Source organism: Tyto alba, unplaced genomic scaffold (genome assembly GCF_018691265.1).
Source record: "Tyto alba isolate M040663 unplaced genomic scaffold, T.alba_DEE_v4.0 Super-Scaffold_16, whole genome shotgun sequence".
Lineage (NCBI taxonomy): Eukaryota > Metazoa > Chordata > Aves > Strigiformes > Tytonidae > Tyto > Tyto alba.
The window spans coordinates 7,647,351-7,665,839 of NW_024881278.1; the positions used below are offsets into that span (position 1 = coordinate 7,647,351).

Sequence of the window (18,489 nt, forward strand, 5' to 3'; positions counted from 1 at the left end):
TGGCTGTGCTTTGAGAGGCATGTTTAAAAAAAATTGACATAAAAAACCCCAGTGAAATTAAACTGGGTAGGACAATAGGTCCTTGGTAAATTACAAAGTTAAATTATTGCCCGATTTACTGACAACTTAAGCACTTGAGCAAAAGGTAGGCAAAAAGTTGGAGAACTCACTCAAAATAATGTTCTTTTGCTGCAAACCAATACATGGATATTTACCCCAATCGGGTGAGAGGGTCAGGTAACTCGTTCAATTGCCCTAGCCTATGCCTATGCTTACTTCCACTGATTCTGCTGGATTAATTTCTCATGAAAATTATCTATGTCAAAATATCTTACAAACCATTGATTTAATTATTTCCCTCTTTATTCTTTGGCAGTTAATTTGGGGGCAGCCTGAAAGGGAGGGGCAGGTGGGAAACAAAGGGAAACAGAAGGTATGGAAAAGTGGAAAGAGAGAAAACAACTATTTCAGTGTGAACTTTTGCACAAAAAAACAATGAAATTACATTTGAAGACATTAGTTTCAGTGCACAGGAGAGATGACATTTTAAAATAACTTTATTTTTGATCCTCTTTCAAAATTATGATTTAACATCATCAGAAATGAAATAAGAAACTTAACCAGCATATTTAGTTTTAAAAGCATTTAATGACATAGCATATATTTAACAGATAGGGTAAAAGTCTAGAGGTACAGTTCGATACAACTGAAAGCCAGTTCCAGTACTACTCTTGACTACAGGCCCAGTCATTGAAAGTTCATTCCTATTAAATGTAATTTTTGATTGTGCAGTAAGATGAAAATTTTTCATTACAATAGTTACAGTGACAGAGAAATGCACACTATGTATCAAATAGCAAGGTAATGTAGCAAAATTATAACACACAGTGCTGCAGCTGACAAGCAAGTAACCATTTGAGTAACATTACTTTTCCAGTAAATGCTTCAGTTCCACTTTTACACTTATCAATGATTTTAAAGGGTTTATTATACATCTAGTCTTATTATACTTTGTACTAGAATTATCTGAAACATACAATATAATGTATTTCAGCAAAAAAAAAAAAATTTGAAATTACAGATTATTTAAAACCGTATCAGCCTGCTAATCCATCTTGTACACCAACATTCTTATCTGTCATACTTGATGCAGAAAAGCTTCAGGTTGTGTTAATAACCAATGCCAGGATATAAATGGTTTGTCTGTAAGTTAATGCATACCTGCACTCTGTTACAGCAAAGATAATACACTACCATTTTAATAAATGTTAGAATTGTAATGGGAGGCTCTACTAGTCAAGACTCAGCATAACAACCTTAAATGGAAGTGAACGTTTCTGAAAATTTGTACATTGGTTTTTGATGTGCACAGTAGATTCGAAAGCACCGCTGCCTTGCATACCAATAGCACTAGGAGTGGGTTATTTTCCAAGACAGCCTCACAAAATTGAGGAACAGTTTAAATATTAAGATCTAATCTACATTAACTTCATTTAAAAAAAAAACAAAACAAAACAAAAACAAACCCCCAAAACCTGGTCCTCCCTCTCCTACAGAAGCTGCCCAATGCACCTCATACATTTGTAACTTTAGATTCTTTTTTGTTGGCTTTTTATTTTAAAACGCTCTATAAATAAAAAAATGTCAATCACATTGAGGAACATGAGGCACAGAGAGTAACGTATTGGTTCTGAGCTCGCATGCTGGAATTCCACTGGAACGGTCAGAGAAGTGCAGTGTGTGGAGATGGAGTTCACTTCTTTTTACCAAAAAGGCTGAATCTTTTCTCTTTGTCTTTCTCTTTGTCTTTCTCCCGCTTGCCAGGGCTGGACTCGCTGGTTATTGTGACGCTGGCAGGCAGGGTCTGGGCACGGCTGGAGGCTGGAGTGCTCTGGGTGGTCGGGGACACTTCGATTTTGTCAGAAGAGATAGCTGATGTGATGGCCTGAATCCACGTGTTCATCTCCTCCTTCAAGAAGCCCCAAAGGCAGAAAGCTGTTACAATCCCCGAGTTGCTCACCCTCTCTAATTCACTCGACATTGTGGGAGGGGAAGGGACAGGAGTGGGAAATGAAAGGAAACACGGTCCTAACTCAGCGTCTGGCACTCCTCCAGTTACGTGACTGCAGAAGACGTCTACTAGAAGCTGTCTGAGAAGCCCAGAAGCTGTCTGAGAAGCCCAGAAGCTGTCTGAGAAGCCCAGCTGCCCCGGTCATGCCCCGCCGCAGCTTCTCAACCTACACCTTACGCACACGTAAGCGTAAGACTCAAGACCAGGAAATGAAAATGCACCCCTGAGCTCTTAGCAGCTATTTTTTTCCTGTTGTACAACAGCACAGATATCACATCAATAATAAACAATAAGAAAAACAAACTTACATCGTCTTTGGCTTGGAAGAGGTATTCGTTGCCATCAGTCAATCTGTAAGGAGAACAACCATCGCAAATTTAGCTTAGTAGTAGTCACACTGCTTCAACTCCTGCTGCTTCAGCTACGGTACACAATCAGACACGTGGGACTGCAGGGGACAGTCATAACATCTACACGTGCACCTCCACCCCAACACCTCCTGTTTCGGTGTCTTGTGCTGTCAGGCTGAGGCAGCCACACACACGGTACGCCCTGGTCTCTGGGCAGCGGACGCGTTCCCCTGCGCCAGGATGCGCCGCGGAGCCCGCCGGCCTCAGCAGCTGACGACTGCTGTGTCAGCACTCGCTCCTCCAGGCAGATCCTTGCTCTTTTGCAAACGACAGTGTGAAAGTTTATTCGCTACTTTAAAAGGACAAAAGTCACAGGCAACACCCGGAGTCTTCATGGCTTTTGTAGAAACCTGGCAAAATTCTGCAGCTGCTCTGATGCCGTAACTACTGTGGTGCTGACTCAAGATATTAAACTGTATATTATTTATGAGTAGCTGCCTCTTCTCACATTGAAGGCCAGAGTCTACCTTCTGTTTTATTTCTGTGCTGATGTTACTCAGATGGTTTAACTGGGATACATTTAGCAATGCATGTGAAGATATATATTAATTGGAAAAAAAAAAAAAAAAAAAAAAAAGATTGAATAGCATCAGGTCAGGCATCTGAACAAGCAGGACACGCAGGGTCAGTGGGAACTGTGTTGCAGGCTTCCTGATCTTTCCCCACAAAAATAAAGCATTTAAAAATCTCTTTATGAAGTGAAATTAAGTATTAAACAGTAAAATATAGGTGAAGACAGGTAGAAGCTAGGAAGAACATAATTATACCTTGCTTCCTTCTTTAAAAAATTAAGAAAAATATTTCTAGTGTACTCCTCATAGATCACAACTAGACCTTTCTGTGAGAAATCTGCCTGCACATGAGATGTGCAGAGACGTGAGCCTCTCAGATGTTTACGCATGTATCCCTTCTCAGCTTGGAGGGATAGAACTGCCATGACAAACTGGTGAACCCTCTGGGGACTCTCACAGGGAGAATGAGTCAAGAAAATATGCCACATGCAATTACCCGAGAGTCCAGGTGCGGGTGACATGGTACTGTGAAAAGAAGGGCAATTGATTTTTCTGCTTAACTTCATATTTGGAACAGCATATCCTTACATTATCAATTCAGAGATGCTTAAAATAGTATAAAGGATGAATTGCATAACTGCAGGCCTGTCTTCAAGAAAGGTAAATTTCCCTAAATATTTACTATATATTTCCCTGTATATTTGTTATGAAGCAAATTTCCCTAGATACGGATTCTATCATCTTTAGAGGATCCCTGTATCAATACAGTATTATGTCCTCCGCCCCCAAAAATTCGTGTCTTGAAATAGATGAACTGATCAGTTCATAAAGTGAGTCTGCTTTGACAGAATCACCTAGCAGCTGTGCAATAAAATATTTTTTCACTGTTGGCACTAAAGGATTGAAACAATTTCAGAAAGAAAAGCCTTATTTTTTTTTAAGCTTTGAAGAGCAAGTATTTCACATACTTCAAAAATTAAATGGTTTGTAACTACTTGTTCTAAGCCTGAAAATGCGACAGAAGTCTTCCATAGTTCCCTAAATCCATACTGAAAAAGTTAAACAAGAGGCTTTGTTTTGAAAAGAGCAGAACCACAAACGCTGAGCAGTTTTCAATTAATTCCAGAGGGAGCTGCTGAGAAGCCCAGCATTTTTAAAAGCAGGCTCCTAACTTTAGGCAGACACGTCCAGTCTTGCCCCAGATGTAAATAAAGTGCACAGATTATTTTGATACTGTTTTGTGCTTCCTACCTTTGATAAGTATACCGTGTTGCAGTGCTGGGAAAAGCTTGTTCAGAAAAGTAGATGCTGAAGTTAATATTCATGATCAGTTCTTAGGCTGGATCCTCCCATGAACTCACACAGTGAACCACAACTTAAACTAAGAGCAAGAGGCTTCAGCAAGTTTACCTTAGCTTGAACACATGCTTTTTCTTTTTGTAATCGACCGCTATTTCACAGACTGCTTCTTTCAAGCTGACAGGAATCTCATTGTGGTAGGGGATGCCAGAAGCAGCAGCTTTCGAATCCTTGTAGAAGCCCATCTCTTGGTTGTTTATGACACAGTACACGTTATGCCATGATCTTCAAGACACGGAAAACAACAAAATTATTTATAAATCTAATGCTCTTACTTGCAGAACTAGAGACACCAAACACAATTATTTCTATAAGATAACAGAGACTAGTTCAGTCTGAGGATGTAAACACAGCATACACTGTCCTGTAAACTGTAGACAGCACTTTCTCTCATAAAAGCATGGCTTCAAGACAAAAGTACTGACTTTGAGCCAAATGGAATAGAGATTTCCCGAGCACTCCGTGATGGCACCTAAGCATATCCTATCAGTGGGAGGACTGTTTGGCAGACTAGGCAGTTTGCATACTTGGGAGAGAAACCGATTGACCTTTTAATGATTATGCTTTATTGTAGAAGGAATTTTCATTGTGCTGCAAACTAATGAATGGATTACATGTGAAATCCTTGACTGTTACAACAAATGCTCTCAGAGTCACCATCTGCCTCATTCTCTAATACACCTATGAAAATCAATGATTACTAAAAATAAGAGTCTCTAGATATTAGTGCTGGTGGCTGTCACTGCCTCAAAGTAGTTCTCTAGTGGGAACAACTCTAGCTGAACAAAAATCATGACAGTGCTGCACTCAGTTGTGATCTGCATGCAGCTCTGCTGCGTACTTCGGCTCCTACCAAATCCCTCAGACGCTGGTGTAGCTCACCACTTGTGCTAGTCAACCACGTCCTTGTCAGCCAAGTCATGCATCTGGCTTCAAGAGCTCTCTCTGGTCACGAAGGACCCCAGAGTCTGCTCTTTCAGCGCAGACAGAAATCTCAGTTTTGTCTGTTTGAGAGTTGCAGGATGAGGTCCTTAGGAAGAGAATCAGCTAAGGCACACAAATCATCTTCACCCGCTTTTCTCTTCTGAACAGATTACAGAGTAGGTGGAAAGTGCTAATGTGCAAACAGAAAATGTCAGAAGAATATGGACATTTCTATTCTCACACCTACGTGTTTTTCTTTTCTTGTAGTAACGTACAACTTGAGAGATCTGGAATCAAATCCCGCCACAGCCACAAATTCTACATGTAAAGTGGGAAAGTCATGGTATCTTTATGCCTCAGTGTTCTACCTTCCAAATAGGGCTAGCACTGCATTTTCTACCATGTATCTTTGGATTGCAACTTCATCAAATATACTGCTCAACCATGCATATTCAGTTCCTGCAGTAACAGGAGCATGAGCCTGAAAGGTCTTCTCTCAGCTCCTGAAGACAACAGCCGCAGGGATAACATTTCCAGTCTTACATCCTGGTGAGTTTGGATGCAATTATTCGTGTGAAGCATCGAGTACTTTACCTGCTCGAGGCTTTCTTGCTGTGTGTCTCCCATTCGTGCTTGCGATGTAAGAAGCCCTCCATCTGAGCTGAAGGGATCTCCTGTGTTTTGGCTGGTAGGGTAGCAGCAGTCTGGGCCTGAATGGCGGTCTTGGCTTTGCGGTCTGCCGTTGGAGAAGGAACAGGACTAGACTCTTTCGAACTTGTCCTCTGTTCTGCAGCTCCATTGACCATTTCATTTGTTTCTGCGGTTTCAGCCACCTAGGAACAGCGGAAAAAACGTTCAGCTAGAAGCCTCACAGCACTGAATTATCTTGCAGTTAATCTGTTTCCCTGCACAACGTGGCTGTGTATAAACTTTGCCTGGAGAATGACACAGGCCAGTAAGTTTTCTCACACTGCATGGAGACACAGAAGGCCAAGGAAATTAGAAGGTATGAATGGATTAGTACCCATTTTATAGGTAGAGAGATGGGAAAATAAGAGCAGCTAAACATCAGTGTGAATTTTACTGTGCTTTGCTCTGCTGGTCAATTCATATTCTTTTATATATTGTTATTCCTAAAATGAGAGCATTCAATTCTGTTGCTAAGTACTCAAATGTTTGGAACAGTAACAATCACACTTTCTGCAAACCTAGAGGAACAGTACAAGTTATACACATCAGCCACCTTAAATACATTTATGGCATTACTGGGGTATTAAAAGTCCATAAAAGGTATTAACTTTGAGTCAGCAGAAAAATATGTCAAAATTGCCCAGGAGCATTTACAAAAATGTGTGCAATTTATTTGTTTCTGTAAAAGCTCCTTTCCCACTTTCCCCATTCCCCTAGTGACACAACAAAATCAAAACATGCAGAAATTAGAAAGATTACACCATGCATTTCATCTCCACCATCCCAGTTAGGATATTGGATCTTAGAGACAAGGGAAATGAGGTCATGTGTCAATTTATCAAGGTCTTTTTCAGACTTTCGTTATTAGGTGGATTGGATTTTTGTTAAAGGAACTGAAAACCACCACAGTCACACAACATCACACAGCTATTTACCCCCAAACAAAGACAGAACCAAGGCCTTGCCCATCACTTGCTTTGTTGATCGCGTTGCCTGTCGCACTGTGATCGAGATAGCCTAGAGAGCAGCCGTGTTTCCAGCAGCTCTGACTGGTCAAGCTGTCGACGTCTTCAGGAGCCATTCATCCAAAAATCATTTAAATTGGAATCCTAATGGCTATAAGCTTTTGAAATGCAGCTTGGTCCCAGTTTTTTTTTCTTGTACCATTACTTTGACATGTAGAGCCATTCGTAGCAGCTCAGGAGTTACACAACCAGTGTGTATTATTATTATTATTATTAGCAAGTTACTAAAGCTTAGTGCTGCTAATGCTCTAGTAGATTACAAACATTCTGGACTGTTTTTATGCAGACAAGCAGGTATTTGTGAATGGCACAATAATTAGACATTCCCACTTCTGCACATGGCCTGGACAATTCAAAAGCAGCCGAATTATTATGCAACAAACTAAATTTTGCCACTATTTGCTAAAACTTCTTATACCTGTCAAGTATGCATTATTGTACCTCACACCTTTGTACCTCATATATTGACCTAGGAAAATCTAAGTGTCAACTTGCTATGAATATGGGAAGGATTGGTTAACTGCCTTTAAGCAATCTAAACCTCCAGAGTACAGACGCTACACCACTGAAACAGGGAGAGAATCACAGCTCACATTCCACTTCAGTCGTATCTATTTTACTCTGTCCCTCGAGACATGTAGCCTCACAGCCTAGTTTATAAGAGGAAACATCTACCCTGCACTGTTATCCAGTGGAAGTAAAACTCAATGACACTGCTGCTTCACAATCAGGATAAATCTAAGCCATCAAAACTCACTATTTGTATCCAAATCTCCAAATACAACAAAAATGGTGCATTAAAGGGGATAGAGGGTAAATAAATAGATGAGGCTGAAGATTACCCAAACACTGCCAGCATAGCTACCGCACCGCAGGTAGTGAAATAAACACCCCATGACCCACCCATGAAAAGCTCAAGTGATCCATCAGCACCAGTGCTGATCACCAACAGCCAGCCGACTGCATCCAAGGACAGCCCTCTGCAAATCTTTTTGACCAGTGACCGTTACTGAAACTCAACCTTGCTCCTTTTCAGCTGGCTGGATCGCTGGCTGAGATACACAAAGCCTTTGTGACCAGCACTAAGGAATTACATAGACCACAGTAACTTCTCTCAACAACTCATAAAAACTACGCAGAACTAACTGTTGCCTAAACCGGCGCTGAATGTACCATGTTTTCTTTAGTGATACCGTCGAGATGTGAAAATGTTGCTGATTTTGGGCTACCTATAACGACTAACCTGAAGTAAACCAGACCAGTTTCAAAACAGCAGCCACCACACTGCTACTTAACGTGTTTTCATGGGAAACAACATGTAAATTCAGTGCTGCAATCTGCAACCCGGTGGTTTTAAAAGATAACTGCCAGCATTGATCACCTAATGTGACCTGTAACTTTACTTAAAATTCTACTAATTGTAAAAGGCCTAGGAAAAGCTTTTCTGATGCTCTTTCAGGTTTTACTTCATGTGTTATCTATAATTAACAGAAAACAAGCAAAATAAATCTGAATCGTAAACAGCTATGCAAAGAATGTGTCATGAAAATAGAGAAAAAACAGGAGCTAAACAAACTTTAATGGAAACATGCATCGGGCATGCAGAGACAACGCAACAGAGGACAAACATTAATAGCAAACTGTACTGTTACAACAAAACAGTTATCACATACATGAATACAGTTTTCTTAATCGTGGCCGAGAGGTTAGTTGCAAGTGCTTTAGTGGCTAAAGACTACTCTTGAGATATTTAGATGAGGACTGTAACATGCAGCAAGACTGCTGGTGACAATGACTGGAGACGTCCCTTGGATTTTCACAGTGCCTGAAGCAACGTTATATTCAGTTCATCAACTTAAGTCTCTGCACCACAGCTTAATAATACAGACGTATTTGCCTTTTTCAGAGGCAAACAGATGACAGCCTATATATTGTTCTGGCATAAGTACCATTTTAATATTTTAAGCTAGTACCATAGCCTATAATAAATAGGTGAAATCTTACACTTCTAGTGCCTAAAATGATGACCTTAATCGATGACTTGATTCATTTTTCTTCATCACAAAAGTGTAATTTTTATATATAAGTATACTAATACAAGTTTAAAAATGTATTGATATAAACTGTTCTGAAACACTACTTTTTAGCCAGAATACATCTGAAGGCTGCCCTGATGGTGGAGTCTGAAGCTACAGCTATACTGCTCTGAGAACTGTCACACTCTTACAGGCACAGAGAGCCGATACTGGTGTAGGCAGTCACCAGATCACCTGCATAAATTTCTATGGAATTTTTAAAAGCATTAAGAAGCTATATGTTGTTATCCTGACAAAAGAAAAAAAAAAAAAAAACATGCATCATGAAGTGGAAAGACAAGTTACAGCAAAAGTACAATTACTGAAGCACATCCTTTCAATCACCTTTCTCACTTTACAAGCCCGGCCAATACAGAACGATTCAGCTGCACTGCTCAGCTAGTTGTCAGAAGTTGAAATTCTGATCAACAGCAGCGTATCTTGTGCCTCAAATCAGAAACAATACAGCTGTGTACCTCTGATGTATCGCAACACAAGATTCAATGAACTGAGCTAAGAAGCTCTCATGAAAGACTGAAGTGCAGATGGTAGGGATTAACATGGAAATGCATTATGTATCAAGGTAATTAAAAAAAAAAAAAAAAAGAAGCAAACAGGTGATGTATAAGACTGTGGTAACCAACAAGATGATGATGATGATGATCTGGGATATGCTTGCAAGCCACCTCACGTTCTTTGCCACAACTACATACAGTGTCATAAACATCAGAATGTACAACAGACAGCTCACTTTATAATTTAATATTAAGATGAACCAAAATGCTTTATTTAAAGAAAGAAAAAAAGTAGAACTGCTTAGTATCCTTGAGCACTGACAGAGTCTGTGTGCAGACCCACAAGTAACCAGGATGGGCTATTTGAAAGATAAACTTATGCTGAAAGGCTTTTCCTCCCCCAGTCCTGGACTCGGACCTGCATTTCCTTTGCAGTACTGGCAAGAGCTCAGACATCCACCGACCTGAGCCTTCCAGGAGCCTTTCCTGCACTTAATATCACCTTAGAGAGTGAGGTTCAAACATATAAGAAAAAGAAGTGTCATTTTTCTCACCACTCAAAGCATTAAGCAAAATAAACAGGCTATGCATGAAGGTAATGGAGCGGTAAGCCAGTTTTCAACTACTGTGTTGCATCAACTATATATACACATATTTACTGGTATTTTTATGGCTGCACATTAAGATTATTGGCATGCACCCTGACTCCACTGGGACATCCCCTACCAAGAAGGAATGAATAGCGGATGGATCATTCAGCCTGCATCTGTATCAGAAAAAGAGCTGGGATCTTAGACCAATGTATTTTACTTAGTTTTTAAAAAAAAGCATCACAACCCCTCCATGAGGATCCGCACCTACTCTCATTTATACCACTGTCTTTCTAGTGTCAGTAAATTGAATTGCTGTAGTGTAAACTGGACAGGATGAAGGCAAAATGGGGCCCCAACATTGCTATTCAGCAAAATTCAACTCTTCATGAGGGCTAAATACCAAGATAAATCTAGAAGCTAGTTTTTGATGTTTTATTTCATGTTTATTTTTATCTGCAGTCAATAAGTCCATTCTGCATGGAATGTTATACAACTAACCTTAAGGCTTTTATTTGCTGATCGTTACAACTCTCCCCTCCCTCCCAGCTTTTACTGCCGCGCTCATTTGCATGTATTATCTTTGGCCTTGTAAATAACTCGCTTGCTAATGCAGCTGATTTAATAATGTTGTCGTGCTGAAACCTGTTAGTGTAACTCGATGCGTCATACCTGTCAGATTCTAGTTCTCTTCTTCATTATGATGTAATCTCATTAAATCTCAATTACTCATATAAAGGACGATTTAGCTGGAAAATCTTAATACTATTAGCGACATGAAAAACTCACAGTAAATAACATGAAATAAATGTGTCACCTTAAAGCAACTGAATGTCAGTGGGGAGATTCAAATAAACAACAATTAAAGTGAAGCAAATATATCTCCAAGGGGCTGCTAATTAAATAAAAGTCAACTGATGGGAAGGAAGAGAAAAGCAGCAGGGAAATCTGAAGCCAAAAGATTAAACCAGTACCAGTAAACCATACTGAAAAAAGGTGTCTTTTGCTGCAAATGGTTCTGTATCACAGTCCAGACCATGATCGGTCATTGGCTGTCCGTCTGCTAATAAAGTTTTTGTAGTTTTGGTAGGTTTGGGAGCGGTAACTAACCCGTGGAGATTCCTGGTCTGATGGCAAACCATTCTGGGAAACCTGTTCTCCTTTTGTTCCATCCCTGTTGGGAGAGAGGAAAAAGATAAGAAATTAATGTATTAAGTTCCGGAAAGTCACCCATCTTTTTCACCAAAATGACATTTTCATACCAAATATTGCACACCTCAAATTCAAGCAAGTTCTTAAAATCCTGAGGCCCAACCAATAAATCCAATGTTAAGTGAGATCAAAACACCTTCCTGACAGTGACCTTACAAATAAGGCTACTCCTATCACATACGTAATTTCATAAATGTCAATATTCCATAGACGTGGCTTGAAATCTATCTGTAATCTATGCTCATCAAAGAAGAAAGCCAAGATTGTTCAGAAATTTTAATTCATAACACAGGGGGTGTAAATCCAGCATTCTTACTTTAGGGCCCAGTACACCTCAGCAGTCCTAACGCTGCATCATGATGAAAATTGGAACCTTCAACTTAGCAGTGAATTCAGGTGTCTGGGAAAGGTCCTGTCCCCATAAACCATCAACTCTTCTAAGAAGGGTCACATCACAAAACGACACAACCTCCAGACTCTCCCTTTACAATGCACCTTCAGCCTACGAATTCTGTCTGAAGAAACCCAATGAGGTATGCAGCTCAGCTTCCTGCATCCTGGGCTTACCATTGCTGCTGGGAGTCTGCATCCTCCGCAACCTTTGGGCTGGGCTCGGGAGTGGGTGGCTGTCTCTTCCTCTCCTCTTCCTCCTGTTGCCGACGTACTTCCAGCAGTTCCAACTGAGAAATAAAACATTTTTGTGCATTGAAAAGCACTGTGCATTTTCCAGGGGCATTTCTAGAAACTACAAATAACTCAGCACATTATTCTGAAACATTACTGAAATGAAAGTTAATTGGAGTAAAGTTTGAAGGCATCAGTCTTTAGAAGTATTAAATATGCAAAGTTTGTTGCACTGAATTTCTCAGTAAAGGCTTACAGTATCAGACCCTTTAACAAGTGGAGTGCCTGGGTAGCAGCTCACCACCATCCATGTTTCTTTTCTACTTCATTCTATTATAACAAAAAACAGACAAACAAGAAAGCAACCCAAGCTCTTAAAATACTGAAAACTGACATCTTCTTGTCTGCTTGCCATACACAGAAATAAAGTGTTCCACATCCAAACCCCTGAAATTAAGCATCTAAATAAAACTAGCCTGATTTCTGAAGATGCTGAGAAATTCCAATTCATCTCGTCTGCAGCTGTGATGTTCAGTGAGTGTGAAAAATCAAGCCACTTCAATTTTAGTGTCTAAAGTAAAATTATTCTCCAAAGATGCTCTCCAAGCATTAATTACTGACATTGCAGCTGTGCTCAAAATGGTTGGGATTTTTTTGGTTTATTATGTCTTTCTAGGGGACAATACAGCCTTGTACTAGAGCAGTCAAAACACAACAAACATTTCTGTCTAATCCCCCTCCCCACCACTGTCTCCTCGCTGTCACCTTTAACCAAGAATCAGTTCAAGTGTTTGAATCTGGGTCTTCTTCACTCAGAATCCCCCTTTCCACATGGCAGAGGGCCAGAGCAAACTGCTCAGCTTTTGGATTTGCTTCTGGGTCATCACTCCTGGTCCTGAGACAGCTCTTGCTGACCACTAAGTTAATTTATCACTTGAGCTTTTTCCTTGAAGGTTATTGAGCTCAAATTAACCAGAGAGGGTTTTAGTATTTTTGGGAACATGAAACTTCAGGCTCTGGGTGATTGGCTGGGGTTGATCAACACATGGAGATTAGGCTGGCGATACTGGGAGTTATTCCGAAAAGTCAGATGGCACCAAAATGATGGGGAATGGCCAGGAGAGGTTATTCTTGCCTGTAGCACTCACCGTGGTCAGTCTTTCCAGTGCTGCAAATCTTTCATCCCAAGTAGCTGCAGATTTCTCAAATGCTTCATGCCGCTTAATTAATTTTTCCACTTCATCAACACTTTGACCTATTTCACGACTAGATAGGTAGGGCTCCTGTCCCAGTAGCCAGGCCTCAGCCACACTTGCATCTCTTGAAAACTGGTGTACCTCCAAAACTGAGCAAAGAATGTACAGATATCAGCACCATTAGTGTCAAAAACAGCATCACGAAGTCATCACGCATCTTCTAACTATACTTAAACATAGATCAGGGAAAAAAGTAAACATATTTGGCTAAGTATTTTCCTTTACTAAACTAACTGAAATTAATCATTTAAAAGACAGAAATTTATCCTGTTGGCTTTGCTTTGAGGAAAAAAATAAATGTTAAGGCCCACCTTAATTCCTTCTACAGACTATTTAACTTTGCAATTTCAGTGTTTACCTTTTTGCTATAATCTACTGTAACCTACTGACCTCAGAGTAGAAAGTCTGCTATCTGCTGGTTTTCTTCCTCAGACTGGCCTGTCTACAGACCAGCTAGACTGTAGGCTGTAGTTCCCTTCAGCAAGCAGTATTTCTGTCCTTTATGTTTGTCTGTGGTGCTACAGTTCCAGGTTTCCTTCCCTCTGCTTTCACAGCTGAATAAAAGCTTCCACTGCTTTTGTGAATGGCAATTTTGATGAATAATATGGTACAAACACCCAAACTGAGGGGCAACCGCCCATGCTACTGCATTTCTTAAAGCCTGCTGAGGCTCAGAAAAAATGAAGAATGTATACACAGCAGCCTGGAGCCCCCCAGAATGACTACACTGTGCTACACAGTTTGAGATCCTGGACAACGGACTGCTGCAAAGGTTTCTGTCAGTACAGGAGATATGGATCACTTTGTTAGAGTATCAGAACTGGCTTCTTATTGCTGGTGTAAAACTTGTGAAGTGCTGCAATGTCTAAAAAGTACACCTTTTGTCAACAAGCTGCTCATCAACATTCTAGCCTCTCAGGTAATACAGGTATGTTATATGTGTAAGTTAGCAGGACCTTACTTCTCCCTTTTTTTCAGTAGTGCATCCTTTGTAAAAATGCAGTTGGAATGTGACACCTGCAAAACACGGTGCATCTACTTCACCTAGCTCCAAATTTGATCATATAGAGTAAGACCATTGCTGCAGGTTTCTTGGTTTCAAATTCTCTGTTATTTTAGAATCAGCGGGTATTAATCTTACAGTTATTACAGTACAAACACACTTTCAATCACTGTTAATAACAGAATAAGGAGTTGCAGTTTTTTTCAATGCTCAGAAAGACACAGTGAAGAGTTAGCTATTGCTCTGCCCAAAAGAAACCAGAGGACGGCCTTACTCAGTCTCAGCCACTCCCATCTGTCTTCCCATTTGTCAATCATTTCTTTTCTCTTTTCTGTCAGCTGCAGCAGCTTTTCCTTGATCTGGATCGAAGAGAATGCAGGACTGTTACACAAGCTCCAGGCTCACCCCTCCACACCCATAAGCCATTACTAACAGCAAAAGGCACTGATGAAATACACAGTGCTAGATTGTCTGGCAGTGACTTAAATGTGAATATAACAGAATTTTTTTTCTCTTAGAAGTATATACAAACATGACATTTGCATTAAAATACCACATTTGCATAAACATTCAATATCTGTTAAAAACTACAGCATCAAGAGCATTTGATAAAAAGAGTATAATGGACAAACAATTCTAAATGGTGCAATCATGTATTCTATCTTCTGCCCTTTTTCTAACAAATAATGCAAAATGTGCTGCTCATGATTGTTACAAAAGGCCTGCAGCTACCTGTGCTAACAATACTGAAGTGCCAGCATCAGCCCCATGCTGTTCTCAGAGTGAATACTGGCTAGCAAAACCTCCCAGGGCCTCAGCAAAGGTTTCTCCAAGGGTACTCCACAGCACTCCTGTATAACGTGGGCACAGAAAGTATTGCCTCCCTGAGTGGGCAGGACTTCATGACATTTGGCTATCCTCCCTCCAACAAAGGGAGCCAGGAAGAAAGATGGGTTAAGCCTCTATCCTCTGGACTAGACACATCAGAAAATAAATCAAGGCCTTAAGCAGTTGGATACATTTTTCTGTGAATATTCCTTGGATTCACTCCCTATGAGACAAACTTTTCCCTGCTCCTTCCTAGCAGGCCTCTTCGTAGCATTCCAGTTCCCCTGTACAAAATTCAGGCTGTTTCACAGTTGCCTCTGCTCTTGCACAAAGAAGTCACCTTTACAAACACAGCCATCCCAGAGTTTTCTCTCTGCAGAACTGAATGCAACGGCTTCTTTGCATTTCCTGGACTGAAAATGATACTGTACATTTAAGTGCCATCTCTGCTACCCAACATGAATTCACAGAGTTAAATTATACACTAATTTCACAACAGCAAATATGTACAACAGTCCCTGAAGTAATGCATATCATTATAAATAGGCAGCTTATTAGTCTGTAGATTACACAATGGAAGTCTCTCCAGTTGAAACAAAATCTACAGGCCAGCTGCAGTGCGGCTGTTACACACTCAGTAAGCACTGTACCTCCTCCGATGCATAGTGTTTTCTTGCCAGAAGAGATTTGCCGAGCTCGATGCAGGTAGTAAAGCTGTCATTTCGGGCATCGATTTCTGCTTTGATACCCTGGTGATTGTTCATTAGTAGTTCAACAGACGAAACATCCCTAAAAATGATCAATCCATGGTTCAGAAGCAGGTATTCCAGATTTAACAGCTGTTAGATTTCCAAACAAGTAAACTACCCCACAACTCCATAATAAAAAAATTAATTCCTACGTTGTCTTTGAAGCTCAGGAAGCAAGACTGCTACTGGCCTTTCCTTCAGAATGGCGCCATTCTGGTCCGTATCAGAGATCAAATAAACAAGCATGTGAGACTTAATCTCTTTTAACATAATTTCACATTGTGATCACTTCATTAGCCCCCAGCCTCCACTGGGCACCAATACACAAAAGCAAGCTGGTACAGCACCATTAGATTTTGACAGCCTCCCTCTGAATTTCCAGCTCAGTGATACTGAGCCTTTTCTTCAACAGACCTGCAGCCTTATCTTCTGACTGAGAAGAGATACTTCACATTACCTTGGCTTTTCTTGGGCTTCTATCTGTCGGATAACATCTTCCATCCAAAGCATGAGATCACGAACCATGCTGAAGAAACGGAATTTGTCTCCTGTATCCACCAGTCTAACCCTGCGGCCCTCACAGGCATCCAGCAGCGCCTTCCATGCTTCTAGGACTTCATTTTCCCTCTTCTGGATGTCATCAGCTTTGTCTCCAGCATAGGCAGCCTGAAGGCGGGCAGCATCCTCCTGCAGCTGTCTCACCTAGTGTGTTTTCATGAGAGAGAAATGCATCAGTGTTTAGATACTTCTGAGTCACAAACATGTCCCCATTTTAGCTGCTAATGCATCATTTGCGTGGCTTTCTGAAATCACTGCAAATATATCTGGTCTGTAGATACTAAAAAGGTTTGTTCTACTATTAAGTCAGTATAGCCCTCTGAGAATACTTCTTAGAGAAGACTGCTGGGCCAAGGGGCCCCCAAAATAACAAAGATTTGCCACTGCCTAAACCTCCTCTAAAATGGTACCAATACAAAGTGACTGTTAAATGTCAGGGCAAATGGGGACTATGTTCATCACCAAATTTTGAATGCCACTCAGGAACTCCTGTATCAAAACTACTACTTTGTCAGTATGAAAAATGTCTTTTAATGCAGATCGTTTTTTTTTTTTTTTTTTCAAAAATGTAGATAATGACTTCAAGCAGAAGAAAATTTGGAAATTCACAGATCTTTCTACCATTAAAAATCTTTCTTCTTTTCAAACACTGTCTTGGGACATCAAATGCTATGGGACTGTTTTGTGTATTTTGGAGCCAGCAATTTTCTAATAATTTTCTCTTAAAAAAAAAAAGTTTGAATACCAAATTAAACAGTGTTCCAGCTACAGGCACAGAGACCAGGCTGCTGTCATAATGATCCATCTTGGTGCTCTAGCTGCTTCACCCAAAAAATACGCTAAGTGCTTTCACCAGAGCTCTGCGCTATGATTACAAATTCCTTCACTTAGGCCTTGACTGTAAACACTTTTCTGAGACTGGGATTGATGTTTTGTGAATGCCCCCCATTTTATGTATAAAATCTATAGCTTCTGAAAATATAACACTTGGAAAATCAAATGGTTGCTACATCCCCTTTATTCTAGTGTAAAGTATGTAAATTGCAACATAATCAAGAATTGGCAGGCGGCTTGGCCATAAAAGCTATCTTTTCTGACCTACTGGGATAATTGCAGTCAGTCATATTTCCTCCATTCCTTAAGCAACTCGTTCTCTTCTGAAATTCTTATTTTGGCAGCTGAACAACGTTTTTTGGTTTAGAATCCCCTGTGTGCTGTACGAACGTCTGCCGCCTTCTATGTAACATACCTTGGCTTCAAAAGATTCAGAATTAGATCAAGTTTGGCTGCTTTTAAAGATCTTAGCCTGGACTATGTACTTTAAATGTCTTCAGACTGCTGTTCAATATTGCTTTTTATGATGCTTCTTAAGTCAGAATGCCCAGATTCATAACCAAGTCAGAAAGCTTCTATGTAGGTCTTCAGACTTCCTCTGCTTCTCAGAAAAGAAAATAAAAAGTACCTAGCAGAAGAGGGTTTGGTCGGGGCTTTTTGGTGTTTTTAGAAGAAAAAAAAAGAAAAAAAAAACCAAACAAACAACCAGGCTTAGACATCCCTTCGTATTTGCCACTGTCCCCCAACCATCCTTTGGAATATTGATTCTTTCATGGGACAGAATAGCTGTGTCTTATGTTCATCGAGGTGAACATGGCACAAGGAGTAGTCTAAGCTAAGGTGGCTTCCAGTACAACTAATGTAACACCCAAGAACAATGTTAATGACAGAAAAATCTGAAACCTGTATTTCATATCATCTCTGGTACATTAAAAATTCTTTACAGATTTAGTATCTGTTCAATGTCTCTCAGAAGCTGACTAAAGAGACAAGTCAAATGAATCCTTTTTTCTTCGAAGGTAAGCTATTTTCCAAGCATATCAGCCACACAGTGTACTGCTGGTGCTGCTGCTTGAGGTAATCTGAGGAAGGTCCTCTGCGGAGCTGCAGTGTGTTACCCTTGTGCCTCTCTTCCTACGCACACGGCAAGCTGAGACTCTCAGGAGCTGCTTTACTTTAAATCAATACAGAAGTTCTCAGCTTTTATGATTTCTTCTTCAACCAATGACAGGAAATGGAATAACATTAAACAAT

General features: G+C 40.3%; 1 protein-coding gene across 3 annotated transcripts in view; it reads right to left on the minus strand.

Annotated features, from left to right (window-relative positions):
• Positions 1–628: 628 nt before the first annotated feature.
• The window catches only part of SPTBN1 (spectrin beta, non-erythrocytic 1), a 132,609-nt gene continuing 114,748 nt past the window's right edge, over positions 629–18,489 (minus strand). For 2 of the 3 annotated variants that reach the window (XM_042789265.1, XM_032989443.2), the window contains 10 exons: positions 16,301–16,545; positions 15,745–15,883; positions 14,541–14,625; positions 13,156–13,352; positions 11,951–12,063; positions 11,282–11,345; positions 5,871–6,109; positions 4,404–4,577; positions 2,380–2,422; positions 629–1,969 (listed from right to left, as the gene is read on the minus strand). In XM_042789265.1, coding sequence (XP_042645199.1) covers positions 1,754–1,969; positions 2,380–2,422; positions 4,404–4,577; positions 5,871–6,109; positions 11,282–11,345; positions 11,951–12,063; positions 13,156–13,352; positions 14,541–14,625; positions 15,745–15,883; positions 16,301–16,545 — 1,515 coding nt within the window. In that variant the 3' untranslated portion in view covers positions 629–1,753. Of the gene's footprint in view, positions 1,970–2,379; positions 2,423–4,403; positions 4,578–5,870; positions 6,110–10,602; positions 11,346–11,950; positions 12,064–13,155; positions 13,353–14,540; positions 14,626–15,744; positions 15,884–16,300; positions 16,546–18,489 lie in introns of those variants that run through there. The other variant, XM_009972327.3, reaches the window with a different exon arrangement.